We start from the raw sequence: 18,826 nt of genomic DNA, 5'->3' as shown, positions 1-18,826 counted from the left end.
CAAAACGCATCCGATCACTATTAGAAATATGAGTATTCGTCCTTGACGTTAGCACCGAACGGCTTTTCATCCGGTACTAACACGCGAAATTAGTACCGGGTAGAAATTTTCGGTCCTCGAAGGCCTTTTAATACCGGGCAATAACACCAGTACCCTGTGGAGTACCATTTAGTACCGGTCAATAACACTAACCGGTACTAAATGGTGACATTTAGTACCAGGCGGTGTTATTTCCTGGTACTAAAGGCCTCTCTACGGGTTACTTCAAAAGGAAAGTATATCTAACTCAATCACATGTGTTGTGTAGGTGAGATAGTAAGGAAGGTTCGCACGAGGCTTGAGGTTGTGGGTTCGAATCCCACAGACTGCGCACGTGCATATTATGCGTGAAATTCGAGTGACTTGTGACTTGGGACTTGCGGTGATGCGTGTGTGCGGAGACCTCTCGGCTGTTCATAAATTTTGTACCGGGTACTAAATGGCGTGTTTAGTACCGGGTATGACGTGGAATTTTGTACCGAACAAGTGATACCGATCAGGCACTTTGGTATTAAGAGTGGTAATTTCGGGACAGTTATAAAATTCTCACTCGACTCGAATAACAAAAGAAAGAAAAAATTTTTAAAGTAAAATTAAGGTCTTTGCTTCTACTTGTAGCATTCTTTCTTTTAGGTAAAAGAAAGCTAAAAAAAAGAAAAGTATGATTTTTTTTCAATCAATTCGAAAGTCGAATAAACAGAATATATGAATTTATCTCTAATCCTCACGTTCCATTGATTTAGAAATGGATATTTGCAGATCAGATAAAGTAGAAAATTCGAGTCCCTATGCGTAGAATGAAAACCGTGATACTCAGTACTAAGGAGGGTTCCTGACCGGTACTAAAGGTCGATTCTCTACTAGTGGATGCATACCCAACACATGGAACTCGACTCCATCCAACGGATCGCGTCCTGCGGAGAGTCTCACGAGCTCCCGACTCCTCCACACGCGGAGAACCTCGCCCCAGCTCAGCTCCCTCCCCAGCCCAGCATCCAGGCAATCTCGGCTCGCTTGGTTTTCCCTGTCGTCGCCGCTGCCTTCCTCCTCCCACGGTCACCAGTCACCAGGACACCTGCCGCCACGCCGCCAGCGCGGGCACGCACACGCACTTGCAAGTCACCGCGTACCTTATCTGCCCCTATCCGTCGTCCAAAGCGGATCTAAAGGCTCCCAGTGTTTCCCAGCTCTGCCAAACACCTAAAGACTTGTCCTTTTCAGCCTGCGGTACAAAACAACCACACCGCCGGCGGGCTCGCTCTCTCGCGCGGCCGAGCGGACCCATGCCGTGCCGCGAGGAAGGAAGGTTCGGCCGCCGCCAGGAAGGCCAGAAGAAGAGGAAGGAGAGCCGAGCCGCCTCCGGCGCTTCTTGACGCGAGGGAGGCGGGCTGCCTCCGCGACGCAGATAAAGAGACGGTGGAGGTCGTCGTCGCCGCCTCCCAGAACAGCTCCGCGAACCAGGGCAAAACGGCTAGGATTTCGACTACTTTGCAGCAAGGAAGCAGCCGGAAGGGGATTTTTTTTAATGGAAGCCGAAGGCAATTCGAGACCGTTCCTTCTATTGCACGGACTGGCTCCAGATGCCATCGTGCTCTGCCCAGGAGGAGAGGAAGGTCCGCGCCGGGCCACCGTGGAGGGGGTCTCCCGCGCTGCCTCTCCCGGGAGAAGATTGGTGGAATTGATCATGACAAAACTCCAGAGGACAGATCAAATTATTTTGCATTATGGACTGACAAATCGAATTTCGGAGAATATAGAGAGGAAGCTCGTAGCGGTCGCGCGGCACGACGATTGCCATGTGCTGCTGCATCCTATCCGCTGTTGTCGAGCTCCTGCACTTCAACGCATCCTATAGCTGTGCCAAGCTTGCTCTCCGGCACGCTACACTCCAGCGGCCGCGAATGACATGTCTGTCGTGGCCATGCAGCGCCCCAACGAGACATGTCTGTCATGGTCGCACTTTTTCAGCCGGTTTGGTTGGACTTATAAGCTGGCTGAAAAGTTGAAACGACTGATTTGTTGTGGGAGAAAAACACTGTTCGGTGGTTGATAAGCCGGCTGATAAGCTGCAGCAAACAAAGCGTTTAATTATTTTCTTTGGGTACGAGATTTTGTGTTTAGCAAGAAGAAGCATTATTATTCCGGACGAAAACGCGTACTCCACCGGCCGGTCCGTCGCAACCGACCGAGCGAGAGCACACCTGCGCTCGCCTCGCTACTTGTATACTCCCTCCGTACTGGTATTAGAAGTCGTTTAGGACATGATTGTGCATACCAAGGAGTCATTAATTAGGGGTAAGTTCTCCCTATCTACCCCTATTAAATGCAATTGCGGTATGTTTCATATGAGAAACAAACCAACGGTGGACTGGCTAGGCCAGTGTGGTGGGCGTGGGGACCATCGCGGTGCAAGTTTGATCCCCTACGGCATCATATTTTTTGCTTGTTTTTGTTTTGCATGTGTTTGCATGGCAATGTGCGGGACGTGCACGCTGGTGCCTGGGCGCGTCTTTTTCCGTTTTTCCGTCGATGGCGCGCTTCATTTTTTTGCGTTTCGTTGAACGCGCGCTGGACGCCTAGCTGCGCTCTCACTAGACGTTTTGCCGCGCTAAGTTCATATTTATACGCCTGGTCGGCTGTAAATTAACAAGCACAAACAAAACACCCGCATTTATACATTCGATCTAAACGTGCCTGTACCGGAAGCTGGAGAAGGCAACGCTGGGTTAGACCTCAACGAGCCTGTACTGGAGGATGATAATGACATCAGTAAGTTTGCTTCCTTGCTTTTCGACTGAGCCTGTACCGGAGGATGATAATATTTTTTTTTGAAATAGAACATGTTGCCGAGGCTAATGTTCAAGTGCACCACCGAAGGAAAGAGATGTCAGAAGATTTGAGAAAGCAAGTTTATCAAGCGTTGTTGGCTAGAAGCAATAACGGGATACTCCACAAGAAAGATACCCAGATTATTGCTGATCGATTTGATCTACACCTTTGGACAATTCAGCGCACATGGAGGAGAGGTAAAACACAACTTGCAAACTCCATCCCGGTTGTGGTCTCTAGTTTAAAAAATGGTAGAGTTGGTCGTAAGGCAATTCCTATTGATTAGGAAACCTTGCGTGACATTCCTCTGAAGGAGGGGATGACTATACAAGATGTTTGTGCCAAACTAAACATTAGCAAATGGAAGGTGCAAAGGTATTTGAGAAGAGGTTTGCTAAGGCGCCATTCTAGTAGCATCTAGCCCTATCTCACTGAAGGTAATAAAAAGACTAGGTTAAAGTGGTGTATTGACATGATTGAGAGGGGGTTGAGTGGTGATCCAAGATTTAAGGATTTTTTTTGACTTTATCTTCATTGATGAAAAAGGGTTCTACCTCACCCAAAAATCTGAAAAGTATTACTTGCTCCCCGAAGAAGACGATCCACATAGGACTTGTAAGAACAAAAACTACATCCCTAGGCTCATGTTTTTGTGTGTTTGTGCTCGGCCGAAGTTTAGAGACGGGGAGTGCATTTTTGATGGTAGAATTGGATGTTTTCCTCTTGTCACTTATGAACCGGCTCAAAGAAGTAATGCAATAACCGACCGTGTCCGTGGAGATATGGTTATGAAGCCTATTACAAGTATCACAAGAGATGTCATTAGAGAATTCATGATTAACCAAGTCTTGCCGGCTATTAGAGCCAAGTGGCCAAGAGAAGACGTGGGCAATCCTATTTTCATTCAACAAGACAATGCACCTTCACATTTAAAGTTGGATGATCCATTGTTTTGTGAGCATGCAAAGAGAGATGGTTTTGATATTCGGCTCATTTCTCAACCACCAAATTCTCCTGATTTCAACATTTTGGACTTGGGGTTTTTTTAAGCAATTCAATACAAAAAGAATGCAAAAACTATTCAAGACCTAGTTCCAGCAGTGCAACAGGTAGTGTTCACACATGATTGATCAAATTGTTCACACATTTTTCATCATTCCAACAACTAATTTCATCACTGATTTTTGTAGGCAATCATGGATTATTGTCCACGTAAAGCAAACCACATCTTTGTAACACTACAAACTGTTTTAATAGAAGCAATGAAGAAGAAAGGCAACAACAACTTCAAGATCCCTCACATGAAAAAGGAGACATTAGAAAGACAAGGGCGCCTGCCAACTTCTATCCCGTGCCCACCATCCTTGCTAGATGAAGCTGAGATTACACTTGCTGCATTGTAGAGAGAAAAAGCTACTAATTAGATATTGGAAGCTTTAGAACGTTGTTGTGTTCTTCATTAGTATAGACATGGTTGCTGCTATTTTCCTTGCAAGAATTAACTAATTAGAAGTAAAGCTTGTTATCTTACCGTTGCTATGCCGTCGTCCTTCCTAACAGCGAGCTCACGTTCGCACTTCTCGTCGAGCATCTTGAGCACTTGTGGATAAAACTTGATACTGTTGCCATGCATCACGACTTTGTCCAGATCGGGGATGAAAGCCTTGCAGTCGAACTTGTCGAGGCAGTAAAGCATGGCGAGGAGCATGTATTCCAAGTGCATGAGACCGCAGCGAGAGCATGGCCAGAAACGCGAGTGTGCATGATCCCACGCTTGGCGGTCCTCATGGACAAGATGACAGCGAGCGCAAACAAAAGCGCCCGGCGGCAACGCGTGCTCCGACTCCGGTGCCATGGAGTCCGGCATGAACTCGAGGGACTCCGGCACCATCTCGGAGTCCAACAGGGAGGAGTCGTCCTTCGGTGCCACCTCCGACTCCGACGGGACGGAGTCCTGCAGCTCAACGAGAAGATCAGGAGCCACGGACTCTGGCGCGATGACCATCGAGTCTGGCGATAAGGAGGCCACAACGAGTGGCGATTCCGAGTCCAGGGCGAGCGGCAAGTCGGAGTCCATGGCGAGGACGTAGAGAGGCGCGGCGTCTCGGCCGAAGAGAGGCAACATGCGAGGAAGGAAGGCGAGGCGTGCGGCGTTAATTACATCGGGGAACGAAGCGTGCGGCGCGGCGCAATTACTCCGTGTGCGGCGTGGCGCAATTACGCAGGGGCAAAGAAGTCCAAGACCCACACCTCGCCACACGGACGACTTCTAATCTGCTCTGGCTGACAGAGCGCAGGACGACTTCTAATATTAACCTAGAGGAGTACATGCGTATATCCATCAGTCCCTGCACCACCACAGCTCCTCGATCACCTCTCTCGGGTCTCACCTCACGTGTGAAAGCTCTGGGGGATAGAGAATACATCATCATAGGTGAGAAAGCTCCGGGGGATAGAGAATACATATCATCATCGTCGGTATCTACGTGGTAACATGGGGATCACTAGCAGAAAACCGGAGATTCCTGTCGGTTTTAAGAAAACCAACAGGAATCCTTGCGCAATCCCGTCGGATGGGGAAAACTGATAGGAAATCAGCTCCCGTGCATAGCTCTAGGGCTGGACGCCGGCTGGCTCGGTTTGGCTCGTTAGGATAACGAGCCAGCTCGGCTTGTCCTATTAACAAAACGAGCAAAAAGGCTAGCTCGGCTCGGCTCATTAACGGCTCGAGCCAGCTCGTTAGGCTCGGCTCAACTCGTTAACGGCTCGAGCCAGCTTGTTAGGCTCGCGAGCCAAATGTAAATTTGAGATTACCATATTAACATATATAAAATAAAAAAATATAGCAATTATAAAGTTCTAAGCGTCTAGAATTGACCGTCTATGAAACATGCGCAACACAAGCCATAATTATTGAGCAGTTGAGCCATGCTATGAGTTGCATGGCAATAATAACTCGTACCATGGTTGTTGAGTTGCCTCGTAGTCTTACAATTTAGCTTATGAGGTGGTTGTTTCACGAAACAACGACCTCTTTCTCTCTCCTCGCTCTCTCTCATCCACATCATCAAAATTCCTACGTGGCACTGCATGAGACGACTTATGAGGCCGTTGACGTGTAGTAATGTACCTAGTAGGCGGAACCATCTTGTCTAGAAGGATCCGCACCACCCCGCGGTCCACGTCATGCCTGCTGGGTGCTGGCTTGCGTGCGCCGAATCATATGAGCGAGCTATCTGCGTCTGGGAACGAAGCCTCGCAGCTATCACGAGTGGATCCTTTTTTTTCATTTCCTTTCTAGATCCTTTTCGTTTCTGGAAAATCTTCAAAACTTGCAAACACGGGTGTATTCTGGGGACTTTCACAACTCCGTAGTGGGATCGGAGAGTTGGGCGGCCATTTCTTCCGGCGAGAGAGCCGGCCAGGAAGGTGCATGCGGTCGTGGAGAGAAAGGGACGGAGCACCAGCAAGGACTGAGGCACGGGCCTGATCGTCGCTTCATCGCGGGCGCGCCCGTGTGGCCGGTAAAATACAAAGCCAAACGGCCGGTACGGTGGCATTACGTTGCTAATAACAACGTCATTTACGGCGACCGCAGCTCCCGAGCCCTTCCGCGGCGGCCGCCCCGCTGCGCGCGATTCCTCTGCCTGGCGCATCGCCTGTGGGGGTGCAGGTCAGATATAGGCGCATGTGTGTGTACGGGGCGTGTCCCTGACCGATTTGTGTCATATGCGCTCAATTTTTGTCTGATTTTGGTTCATTAGTGGGTTAGTTGGATTCGATTTGTAGTCTGTTTAGTGTGTTGGGGGTCTGGTGCTTTTATGCTCGATTTCTGTTGTGTGTTGGGGTCTGCATCTGGAGACCAGCGTTAGGCCTGGATCTCTGTTCGATTTCTAGGATGGGCTGTTGTGGTGTTCGATTTTTAGGTACTGTTATGTTACTTGTGTTAGATTCTTCAGTAAACTAGGTCATGGTAACATCACCAGGGGAATGAAGAGTTATTTTTACCTCATCTATGTTGTGTGTGCAGAGTCCCTAATGGATGAAGCTACGAACCTGCCTCGGGATCTGAGTTGGAGAAGAAATGGAGAATCTGAGATTGGTGAGAAAAGTTGAGAAGCCAATCCTCCTCTTTCTTCATTGAGCTGCATTTTTGTGTTGCCGCAATAGATAGAATCTGGCCATTGTGCTCTATTGTTCCCACCAGCAATTTGATCGGATTGTGTTTTATTCTGGATTGTAGGTACTCCTGGTTGTTGAAACTGAGTGTACCTTGCTCTTCTTTTTTATGCTAGGATAACATCACAAGGGTATTCCATTCTGCTTGAAATGCTACTCCATAAAGTTTTCCAAGGAATTATTTGCCATTGTCTAGTTTATTGTGAGAAACTATTTTCTCATAAATTTATACCATTTTTAGCTCCTATATGCATTTCACAAAGTTGTTTGTTCACCAAGGTTGTATTAAAATAGGCCCCCGAGAGATGTATTTAGCAGGTGCATCAATGAGTGCTATGTGGAAATTTGCATGATTTTTTTTTACTAAATTAGCTAGAGATGTTTGTGTGCTTTCCATTTTAGTGTATTTTTACATATAGTAGATTATACGTCTCTAAAGTGTTTGGTCCAGTAAAGTTACATAGTAGAATTGCGAGCTTGCTTATTTATGAAGATCAAGTAGTTAAGGATAATTTGTTTTTGCCTGATCAAATACACAGACCTTTCATCAATGATGACATTGTGTTTACTTAATTGCTATACAAAAAATTCACGTTTACTCTGCATGTTTGTTAGTGCGTATTTGCTGATATGTAATTTCTCTACAGTGATTTTAATGTGTTCATCATGTGGTTTTGCATTTCTTGATCTACATATGAAAGTTAGGCATTTTCTAAAAGAAGTGAGCTCTTTGCTAGAGTGCATGGTTATTTTGAGAGCTCTTTGCTAGAGTGCGTGCTAATCTGATTTCTGTAAATAAAGTTACAAATTTGTTTGTGATGATGTGTCTCTGCTCTGTGATTCTGATTGTTAATGGTTTTTATCTTCATATTTTCAAAGGTCTATTGTTTCACTGTTGCGAGCAACCTACCTCACTTCAAAGGTATGGTGTAACGGTTAAATTGTCTTACTGTAAATATCATATTCAGTGCTCCTTCTCTTTTCTTTTGTGCGTTGTGATTCCATGTTTTATATTTTATATATAACCATATTTTTATATGCCAGTTGACTATCATTATGCTCAATATTTTTTCTAAGGAAAAAATACTGATGGGGACTACCAAATTTGCATCCAAGTTAAGGCCTACGTAAATTGACCCTTAGGTATGATTTGGAAGTTGGGAGTCTCAACTTATCACTTTAGAGTTGGCACAGTTCAGTGTATCCTCTAATATTGTGCATGGTGCATCTTGTGCATCTTGCGAGTTCTAATCTGTTCCATTCAGCACTAACGATTTGAATAGCATGCTTGGCTTTCTCATAGAAATGCCACCCTCTACTTAAGAGTTATCTGCTCTTCTTTCATACATCTTTTAATTCAATGATTGTATCATTACCTTCACCAGTTGCCTGCAGGAAATACAACACCCCTCGCACGTGTAGTATTTCAGTTTCATCAGGCCCAACACTTTTTCTTCACTTGTGTATTATGCAAAACAAACTGTGTAGATTCTTCCTTGTTTTCAGTTTAGAATGATGAAATTTATATTATCAATTTATATCTAGGGTCCATTATTGTGTCATTTGTTTTGCTAGAAGGTTAGTTTCCATTTGATTTTTTTTTCAAGTAGTAATATGAATATTACACAGTATCACTTCTGCAATTTCATTGTTGCATGGCTCAGGTTAGAATTTTTCATCACAATATGCAATTTCAATATTCGAAACATTGTCCGGTTCATGAGCAATGCCTACATGGAGCTCTGAATGTGTAAGTGACATTCGGATATATACCTGTTAAATACATTCTCTCATGACAAACATTGTAATGAGTTCTTGATATTTGCCTTGCATTTTAGGTTCTTGGGTATTTTGCAACCCCAACAACAAGAACCTTGGAACAGGCAAGAAAATCCTGGAAACGAGGAAGATGAAAGATATTTGCTGTGTCGACGTGTAGTGTTGATCAAGTAAAGAAAACATTAGTTGAAATCCAGAAATGCCATTCACTTTTGCCATAATGGATGGGCTTGGATGGTGCTATTGTTCAAAGTAAGAGTAAAGCTATAAATATTTTAATTTGATGGAATGGGATATATGAAACTGTCAATCACGTAATGCATGGGTCTCATGTGATGTCTATTTGTGGAATTATCAGATCTGATGAACACATGTTTGTCATTTGTAGCTTGTCCTCGTACTGATTTCTGAAATTATTTACCATTTCTAAATTAGCTCTTCCATACCAAATTAAAAGATCATTCAAGATAGTCATCTGAATTTTACAAGCTTACCATTGATCATATTCTGACTAACCACTTTTGTTTCAATTTTCAGGGAATCCAAGTATAAAGAATTATTTAATTCAAACTTTCTAGACTTCGGTGTGCTGTCATCATATGCTGGAAAATTTCATGAGGCAGTTTCGGAGCGGTGACATAGGCGGCAGCTAATCATGGATATCTGTGTCTAGCAGTGAATTTAATAGACAATATTTTTACTATTTTCTCGAGTGCTGAAGATTTTTTTTATCAATTTTGTTTGTATTATACCATCATAGGTATTTTGCGGTTTGTATGGATGATTAATAAATTACGTGAACCAGTTCATCTTGTATCGATAACTGAATACGAAAAAAATACAAATTACTACCCTCAAGTATCGCAGAAGTCTGGATAACCCACTAAACTATTTTTTTTTTCAATTTACTCCTTAAACTATATCATTTACTCCCTCCATTTTTATTTATAAGGTATGGTATGACTGGAGATGATCTTCCAAATTACACTTTGATCGTTCATTTATCTTATCTTATATTATTTTTAGTTATAAACTTATAATTATTGTAGAGTATAGTAATTATGAACCCAACCATATAAAGTTTACATTATAAAAATAAAAAATATAGTTAAATTATTGGTCAAAGATTGTAAAAAGTTTGAATCTTGATATGCGCGTGTGTCTTAAAAAAAATGGAGGGAGTAGTTCACTTTACCCCTAACATAACTCTTATCTTCATGTTTTGCAAAATGGTAGAGCCATTATCCAGTCTATCTTCTTTCACTAAGAAACAAAGGAAGACTTGTGGTCAAAGTGAAGTTAGTGACTACTAATGGCAAACGAGAGATCGGAGGAAGCATGCTTGGAAAGGAATACATTGGAGTTTATGTTGAAGGTTTTGAAAATATTGACGGTAGAAATAAAGGAGATGAGCTAATACCTAGACCTATTTTTGAGATTTGTACACTAAGAGATGCTATTGGCTGTACTATTTCTTGGCCCCGTTCACATGTAAGTTTTTTCAAAGATTAAACCTACAATTTCGTAATATCTTCAAATGATATTATTCATCTAACCCATGCCCCGTTGCAGGTGAAGAAAGCTACAAGTTCAAATTTGAAATAACCTGGTGATTAACCTTTCAAGGGAGAAGTGAAGCTACGATGGAGAGAGGGGAAAGAACGGGCAATGAAGCGTAGGTTTTAGTTGTTAGTGAAAACAATTAGAAATAATTGTATGATATTATCACTTTGTCTGTGTTTCTTTATCAAGGCAATTGTCTTGTTGACAATACTTTAATTAATGGACATGTTGGTTCAAAGAACTCAGTTTCTTTTTGGTGAAGCAAAGAATTGATTGCCAATGCAATGTTATGGATAATTTATTTAGGCATTACTAACCTATTAGAAAATAAAATGATATATTGGATTTATAGATGCAAATAAAATAATCATTATATATTAGTACACACGAAAATAGATGTATCTATAAATCGTCTCTACATTTCTTAATACATAATGTGGTGTTACTATAAAGCATGTCTATATCCGTCGACGCGTAATGAAAATGTATCTACGATATTATTTCTACATTTGTTAACACGTAATTTGGTGTTAATACGAAACGTGTCACCCGCCACGTCACTCGCCACGTCACGTGCCACGTCACCTATCACGCTCTACTAAATCGTCTCTATATTAATTACTGCGCAATAAGACGTCGTTATAAAAAGCGTCTATATTAGTAGGCATGTTTTATATATGTATTTATAAATTGTATCTATATTTCTTAACACGCAATGAAGTGTTACTATACTACGTAACTACACCACTAGAGACGTTTTATACATGTGTCTGCAAAATTATATCAATATTTTTAGATATGCATCTAACGTGTTTATAAAATGTCTCTTTTTTCATAGTACGCTTAAAGGATTCGTCTCTACAAGATATGATGCGGTACATACGAAGGCGCTTCTAACACATTTTATGAAAGCGTACCTAAATTGATATAGAGATAAAATAAAGCGTGTCTTAACTCTAAATCTGATGTATCTAAAGAGGGTATTCTAGTAGTGGGTGACTACTTACGGGAATTCACTATATCGATTCGCCGCTGGCCGATGTGTGCTGCCGCATGAAAAAGTTACGGCCAATACAGGCGTTACAGTACACCACTAGATGTGCGGCGCCGCCACCCAGGCACGACAGAAACGCATCAGTGTTTGACGATTAGATGGAAGCGGGAGTGAGATCAGAAAAATCGATGGGAATAAAAACTCCTCATCTGCATGAGGCAAGGAGATTAGGGTGAGTGATAAAAACAAATCCATCACTACATCAAACAGGAAGGATTAGGCTAAGAGGTTCTCTCAACTATACTTTGATTTCTGCACTAATCCATCCATCTATGTATAGCTACCACCTCGATCGCCTGGTCATAACCCTGCGCAACGGTGATTTGCATCCAAATTGGAAGGGGTTAGATCACGGATTCGGAGGTAGCAGAGACACATACGAACAAACCAACACATACATGCACCGATGCACGTCATGGCCGGATGCGATGGATCGGATGGACTGTCGTCCGCCCGGCACGAGGTCGCCACCCCGCACCGGCCAGTTGCTCTCCGATGACCGCACGGGCTGGTATAGAAGAATAAGCACCCAAGAAAGGGGATCGGGGAATTTAAGTGGTTAACGTCCTCGAAACTAGGGTTGCCCGTGCGGCGGACACGGGTGTTTACATTATTTTTTGCTGCTTGAGGATATCTGAATGCATGTCTGGCTTAAGATTTAGAACGGGGATATGTTCATTGGCACAAACGTATCAGCCATGAGAAAAAAAACCTTGAGTATTGGACAGAGAGAAGCAAAAATAGTTGCTGCTATAGCTAGATCTTGCCGTCCAACATCAGTGTAATCAGTTGTTAATAGCTCATTTTATTGCTAGCCGATTAATTAAACAACATGCGTCTCCATGTTAATTAAGGCACGTCAAGCACCAGTTAGTGATCTAACCAGCCGAATAAAATTTAAACTACCCGGCCATGTCTCGATCAAAACTGAGCATCTAAAAACGGTCTTTATAGACCAACTATAAAATTGAACTAAATAATCTTAACCCGACTATGTTGCTCCATAAAGTGTCAGATTTGGTTGTCTACACGTAGCAGGCACACTGGTTAACATGGCTAACCATGACGGATCAATTTATCAGCTCTTCTTGCTGTGTGAGTTCAACTTGTTGCACCAAATCCCAAAGTCTGACAAACCTTGCCATTTCGTCAACAGTGGTCATCCTCCATATCTGGTCGAGCTCTGACTCTCTAGTTCTTCCTTGACTACTCTGTTTTTCCTCCAGGCCAATCTGTATAGGTTCGGGAACAAGTCCATTGGTGCACAGCCTTGGAGCCACGACCATTTTTCCAGAACGTTGCTTTCCTCCCATCTCCCCTGTTACTGATGTGTGCTGACTCTGAACAATTGCCTGTCCAATTGTGAGACTAGTGGTTCAGTCCCCATTCATGGCCTCCTGAGTCGGTTCACTCATACCATAACCATCTAAGTCTGAGAGCCCGAGAGCCCTGCTAAAGCACTCCAGAACAAGAATACCGAGGCCTCCATATTCCTTTGGCCTCAAAACTTTAGCCCACCTAACCAAACAGTGCCCTAGCATGAAAAAAATCGGTCCAATTATCAGCTACAACAATTCAGATCGTGCCGGTCCATAAACAACCGGCACATATAATTTGGTTTTATGTGCTGGCCTTTGACTAGTCCCAACATGAATATTAAATATGCAACCGGCACGGACAATTAGAATCCGGTGATCTCTTCGTCAGCTATGGGCCAGCACGATATGCCGTTCGATCTGTGCTGGTATGGACACACGGATGAAATGTTTTCCACTAGTGTTTAATTTACTTGTAACTCTCGCTACAGTACCAGTCTGGTGCGCTGCCACATGTGAACAGTCTAACCCGAACACAAGCGCGAGGGAAGAAACCATACGTGCATGCATGCTCTATTGACACTTGGCGCGCGAGAGGTCCGGGTACTTGGTAACCCAGCCGCAACATTAGTGTGGCTCACGGCCAAGCTGCGGTAGTTGCAGATTGTGTGCGCGCCTTCAGGAAGAGACGTGTCGCGTGCTGGAAGGAAGGGCTGAACAGCTCGGGCTGAAGGCCGGGGCCATCCGTCACCGGCCATGCTTCGAGCAGGGATGATCGATCGCCGGCACCAACGCAATGCGATCGCCAGTGACCGAGAAGCGTGCTATAGCTGAGCGGATGGAGTGCTATTGTTATGTAGTACAAACTAGAAAGGCCGCAACTGCAGTTTCCTTCTGTCCCTCCCTTTATCCCGTGTGGGTTCCTACTGCTAATGAACCGCGTTTGGTGGCCGACTTACCAAAGTATGCTGTCCGGGTCACCAATTAGCATCCAAGGCGACTACCATTGGACATTGGAGCATATCGATCTCCAACGTCTCACAGAGCCCGTAGGTACAATTCAATGTGAAGTAGACTGTGCATGAACCGAAGTAGATCCAGCTTCAACCGACGCATTTCAAGGAATCCCAGTGACTCCTCTTCCTAGCAAGGACTACGATAAAGTTTCATACCTGGGACACCCGGCTGAAAACTTGTGAACGGGAGAAATTAAATAACATGGGGAAAAGACTAATGAGATGAGAAATAACTCTGATCTACGGGAGCTCAAATGTGGGATTCGCTTGCATATACCCACGACCTGGAGCCCGCATCAATTCATTTCTCAACTAAGCACCACATCCTATGCATTTGCGATTCTTCATTTTACTCGGGGAATCCATTTCAATTATGCAACAAATCCAATACATTTATTGTTCTTCATTTTATTTAGACCTAATTATTGAGGTACTATTATTTTTGACCCTGACAAGTTTTGGTTCTATTTACTCCAATTTATTTCAAGGGGTCAAACGTACCCTATATTGACATTTGTCATTTTCATGCTAGAAAGTACTTCAAGATTTTTTCATAGTTACTTTTTGTGCTCCTAGTCTGTGAAAATATCATGAACAATTATAACATATATATTTTCCAACATAATTTATGATTTCCTATGTAAAAACAATTGTTTTCATTATCCATTTGAAATGATATGTATGCTCGCGGCTCGCCGGACTTCTGGCGTACAGCTCTGGCGGCGGTGGAGGCAGGGAGAGACGGCAGCGGGGGCTGGAGACGGGGGAGCCGCCCGCGTCAGAAGTGGGGGCGGAGGGTGCGTGGTGTGCACAATGAATACCAGTGCTAAAAGCAGTGTCACGTCGGATGTTCGGATGTTAATTAGGAGGATTAAATATAAGCTAATTATAAAACTAATTGCAGAACCCTATGCTATTCACAAGATAAATCTATTATGTCTAATTAATCCATCATTAGCAAATGGTTACTGTAGCACCACATTGTCAAATCATGAACTAATCAGGTTTAATAGATTCGTCTCGCGAATTAGACTCCATCTGTGCAATTAATTTTGTAATTAGCCTATGTTTAATACTCCTAATTAGCATCCAAACATCCTATGTGATAGGTGCTAAACTTTAGCAGGGGTATGCAAATGGGTCGTTTGCAACTTATAAAAAAAGTACGCATACTCCCTCCATCCTGAAATATAAGGTGTCCTCAAATATAAGACGTCCTAGGAGTTTTGAGGAAGTACTCAATCAACTCAATAGTACTCAATCAACTCAATTAAAAAACTTGCTAAATATTTTTCTTGTTAACTGGAAAACTTGCCTTGTAGTACCATTAGCTAAGGGTATATGAGATATTTGCCCACCTCCTTAATCTGTCCTAATCTAAAAATCCTAAGATGCCTTTATATTTCAGTTTCAGGTCGGACATAGGGAGTACTTCTTGTTGTGATGTTCTTTGAATCTGCAGGTGGCACCAACAAAAATCATGCACTGACAGTTCAAGAGAAAAGACAAATATATATATATATATATATATATATATATATATATATATATATTTCACATCTCAGTTAGACTACTACCTTTTTTCCTGTCTTAGGTTTTTGAGTTGTACATCTTCAACACCTTTGATTGCCAAATGGTACTGAAACTGAAGCTAAAGTAAAATTGTGGGCATGCATCCCCTAATACATCAGAGATTGGGTGATGACCAGCTAGATCAGTTCTTCTCTCCTGCAATCTTATACAACACACAAAGATCCTTATTAACCATTACAGAGCAAGCAACCAAACAAGAGACCGTGTACAGAACTAGCTAAGCTTTTCAGCTTCTTCTTCAGTTCTTCCCCATACTAATAGCAGCCGGGAGGCTGCTCCAGTCAATAATGCCCGCTACCGGCAATGTCCTCTGCATTTGATCTCCTTGGTTTTTTGCATTTCTAATCAAGCACATCACAGTATAAACAGTATGTGATCAGTTGTTGCATTCTCTACTGTTCACAGACTGTAAGACAGATCAATTTTGAACAAGACTTACTTCTCCATGTTCAGTTTCTCCATGTCCTGCCAGGTCAGCCTCGGGCCTTCGTCTAGGCCTTCACACACCAATTCGCCATTCTTATCAGTGTAGCAGAGGATTCCCATGTTCTTGTCCTCATAAACCTGAAAGATGAGTTCCAGATCAGAAAAGACCAGCAATGTCTCAGATGCTCATCATAGATAACATCTCTGAAAGAACAGGTATATACCTTGTGGACCTTGCCAGTGAAGCTGACAGACTTGGGGCTTTTTTTCAATTCAGAACTTGGGCAGGCATCCATGGAGGCTCTGATCATCATCTTTCTTGAACTCTTCCTCCTCTGAACGATGGTTGCAGTCGATTGAAGGCAATAGCACCTCAAGGCCGCCATGGATGATGGGATTAGAGGAGCCTTGCAGCGACCATAGAAGTATTCATGGGTTGATGTCATCGAAGTGGCCATTAGTGGTGATGGTGGTGGATATAGTTTTAAACAAGGATGTTAGGTCAATGAAAGGTGTGGCGAAAATGATAATTGGTTGCTTGATTAAGCGTTGTAGATTAAGCACAGTTGCTCGGCTGTGACATTGATAGATAATTGGTGGCAACTGGCGATTCCGTCTCTAATTCTTATAGCATTATTGAGTAAAAAATTATTGTTTATTCAGGTAATGGATCTTGACAATGACTTCCAACTTGCTTGCCACGAATTCACTCAACCTCGACGACCTCGGTATTACAGTGGACTTAAAAAAAAATCGATGAGTTTTAGCTTCTAATCTTCGAAAACAAAATGCGCTGGACTAAAATGCTGCAATGGAATGGAGGAGAATGAAAACACTCAAATAGGTCCAGATAGCAACAGGCAGTTATGGTCCAGGTTTTCCCCGAGGTATGACTTGTGCTAAAGCCTACAGATCGGAAAAAGTGCTGCAGACTGTTATAGTGTTATTCGCAAAAATTCTTCCATGAATGCTTCATGAAATGCCATAAAGCGGGAGATTATAAGTGGCATCCTCTCTTCTTGTGGCAGGATTGTCTATCTGAAATGCCCTGTGCCAGGTATCTTTAGAATACAACACAGGAACAAATTATTATAATGCCGAAAGAAAGAGATGAAATTTCTATTTATTCCAACTAAAATAAGCTTGTTCCGTTGTCTAATTTATTCGTGTTATAACATCTTGTATTATCTGTTACAACATACAACTAGATAAACATCAACAAACTTACTCACTTGTCCAAAACCAGAACCAGAGCACAACAATCCCTGTGTTTTCAAGAAAACGGAGAGCGTAGGACACATCTCGTTGCATGTTCCTTTGCTCAGCGGCGCCAATTTCCTTTTTCAGCAGACAAACACAATAGAATACAGAGACTGCACCTTCGGTCTCGCTACAAGTCACTCCTTCAAGGCGGGTTGAACGTGCGCACCATGGCTTAAAGCCATCGCCAAAAAACACAATATGCGGATCTCAGTACTGCACCTTTTGTTGCTGTTATATAGTAAGAGATTAAGCGAACGAATAGAAAATGTACATAAACAACCTCTGCACACCGAGAAAATGATGATAGCATCAAATTCTTATATGCCTGATATGAGGTGTATGACTCATCTCCAACCTGAAAAGGTGGCTTGTTCTGTGATGTGATATAAATGTAACTACCAGATACGCTATACAAGAATTTATAATTACGGAACTTTGGTGGATTCATGACTAGACTCATGAGGATCTGACCGGATTTTTGGAGCATGATCTTAGGCATGCAAATTTGTACAGTTGTTTCTTTACTTCAGAATTAAAACCTGTACTTCCCTGTAACTCTCCTTCTCCCACATTTACCATGTCCTGACGGCAAGGATGAAAAAATTAAGGTTTTCTGCTGGATAAGTCTTGCTGGTTGTCTTGCTGCTGGTCTTCAAGGACCAGCTGCTGTACTGGTCCTGCTGGTCTTCAAGGATGTACTAGGCCTTGTGCTGCTGGTCCTGCCTAGGACTGCAGCTGTTGTTGACTGGAGGACGGTGGGGCTGCAGCATATGCTTGCTGCAGCACCACCTTTGTTGACTACTTTTAGGGTAGGACAATCCTAGGCATCTTAGACTAAATAGGACAGCATCAAAAAGGCATCTTAGACTAGCATATGCCTTGATGCTTGGCTGGTTGGCTACTTGGCCAGCTATAAATATGTATCCCCAACCCTTGGTTGGATATGGTATTGTGGAAAGAAAACCTAGAAAATTGCCCCAACTCTTCTTAGTGCCATCCTCTCGATGAGAGTTACAGTTCAGATCCTAACAACTGGTATCAGAGCCGTACTATCCTGTAGCTTGAACATCTCCTGCTCACAACCCTCCCCAGCCACCTTTCGTCCCCAGCCGATAGTAGAAGCACCGGCTGTCCCTGCTCACTCCTCTCCCTCTACGCAGACGAGCGGCAGCTCGTCGGAAGCAGCCTCTTCCCCACGCAAACCCCCGGTGGCGCGCTATGTCCGCAGGACAGTCTCAGCACTCGGTCACCTCGAGCACGCGGCGTCGCCAGGAGGCCGAGCTCGCTGCGGCAGAGGAGCGTACCCGAGTGGCGGCGGAGACCGCTGCAGCGGCGGCAAGGGCGTCGAGGCTGGCGACGGCGGAGCTGGCTGCAGCAAGGGCGGAAGCGGAAGCGGTGGCGGCGGCAGATGCTGCACGTGCGGCGGCGGCGGAGCTCGAGACTCTACGTGGCGGTAGCATCAGCAGCGCTACCTCTGCCGATGGCGGTACCGACGTAGAGCTTGTGCAAGCAAGGGAGGCGGCGCAGGAACGGGCGGCGCAGTGGGCAGCCGAGCACCCCCGCGGGCGTGGCGGCGGCAGCCCAGACGGGCGTGCATGCGCCGGCGGCGCTCCAGGCGGGGGCGCGCGACGACCGTGTTCCTAGCGGACATGGTGACTGCGACGTCCAGGGCGACCCGCACATCGACGTCGCACTGGAGGTCCAGCGATTGCGGGAGAGGGCTGCCCAGCTGGAGGCGGAGATGAAGTTCGATCGGCGGCACGGCGGCC

General features: G+C 44.0%; 1 protein-coding gene and 1 pseudogene across 1 annotated transcript; both read right to left on the bottom strand.

Annotated features, from left to right (window-relative positions):
• Nucleotides 1-15,378: 15,378 nt before the first annotated feature.
• On the bottom strand, nt 15,379-16,315 carry LOC101785497. The gene is made up of 3 exons (XM_014805878.2): nt 16,019-16,315; nt 15,808-15,932; nt 15,379-15,709 (listed from the first exon to the last, which is right to left on the bottom strand). Exons 1-3 carry the CDS (start codon nt 16,250-16,252, stop codon nt 15,607-15,609), a joined length of 462 nt encoding a protein of 153 aa, XP_014661364.1. The 5' UTR covers nt 16,253-16,315; the 3' UTR covers nt 15,379-15,606.
• A 414-nt stretch (nt 16,316-16,729) lies between these two features.
• On the bottom strand, nt 16,730-17,636 carry LOC111258444 (annotated as a pseudogene).
• Nucleotides 17,637-18,826: the final 1,190 nt, after the last annotated feature.

The sequence above is a fragment of the Setaria italica genome, chromosome IX (genome assembly GCF_000263155.2).
Source record: "Setaria italica strain Yugu1 chromosome IX, Setaria_italica_v2.0, whole genome shotgun sequence".
NCBI lineage: Eukaryota > Viridiplantae > Streptophyta > Magnoliopsida > Poales > Poaceae > Setaria > Setaria italica.
The sequence above is the reverse complement of the archived record's forward strand: the minus strand, read 5'-3'. Positions and strand labels throughout refer to the sequence as shown.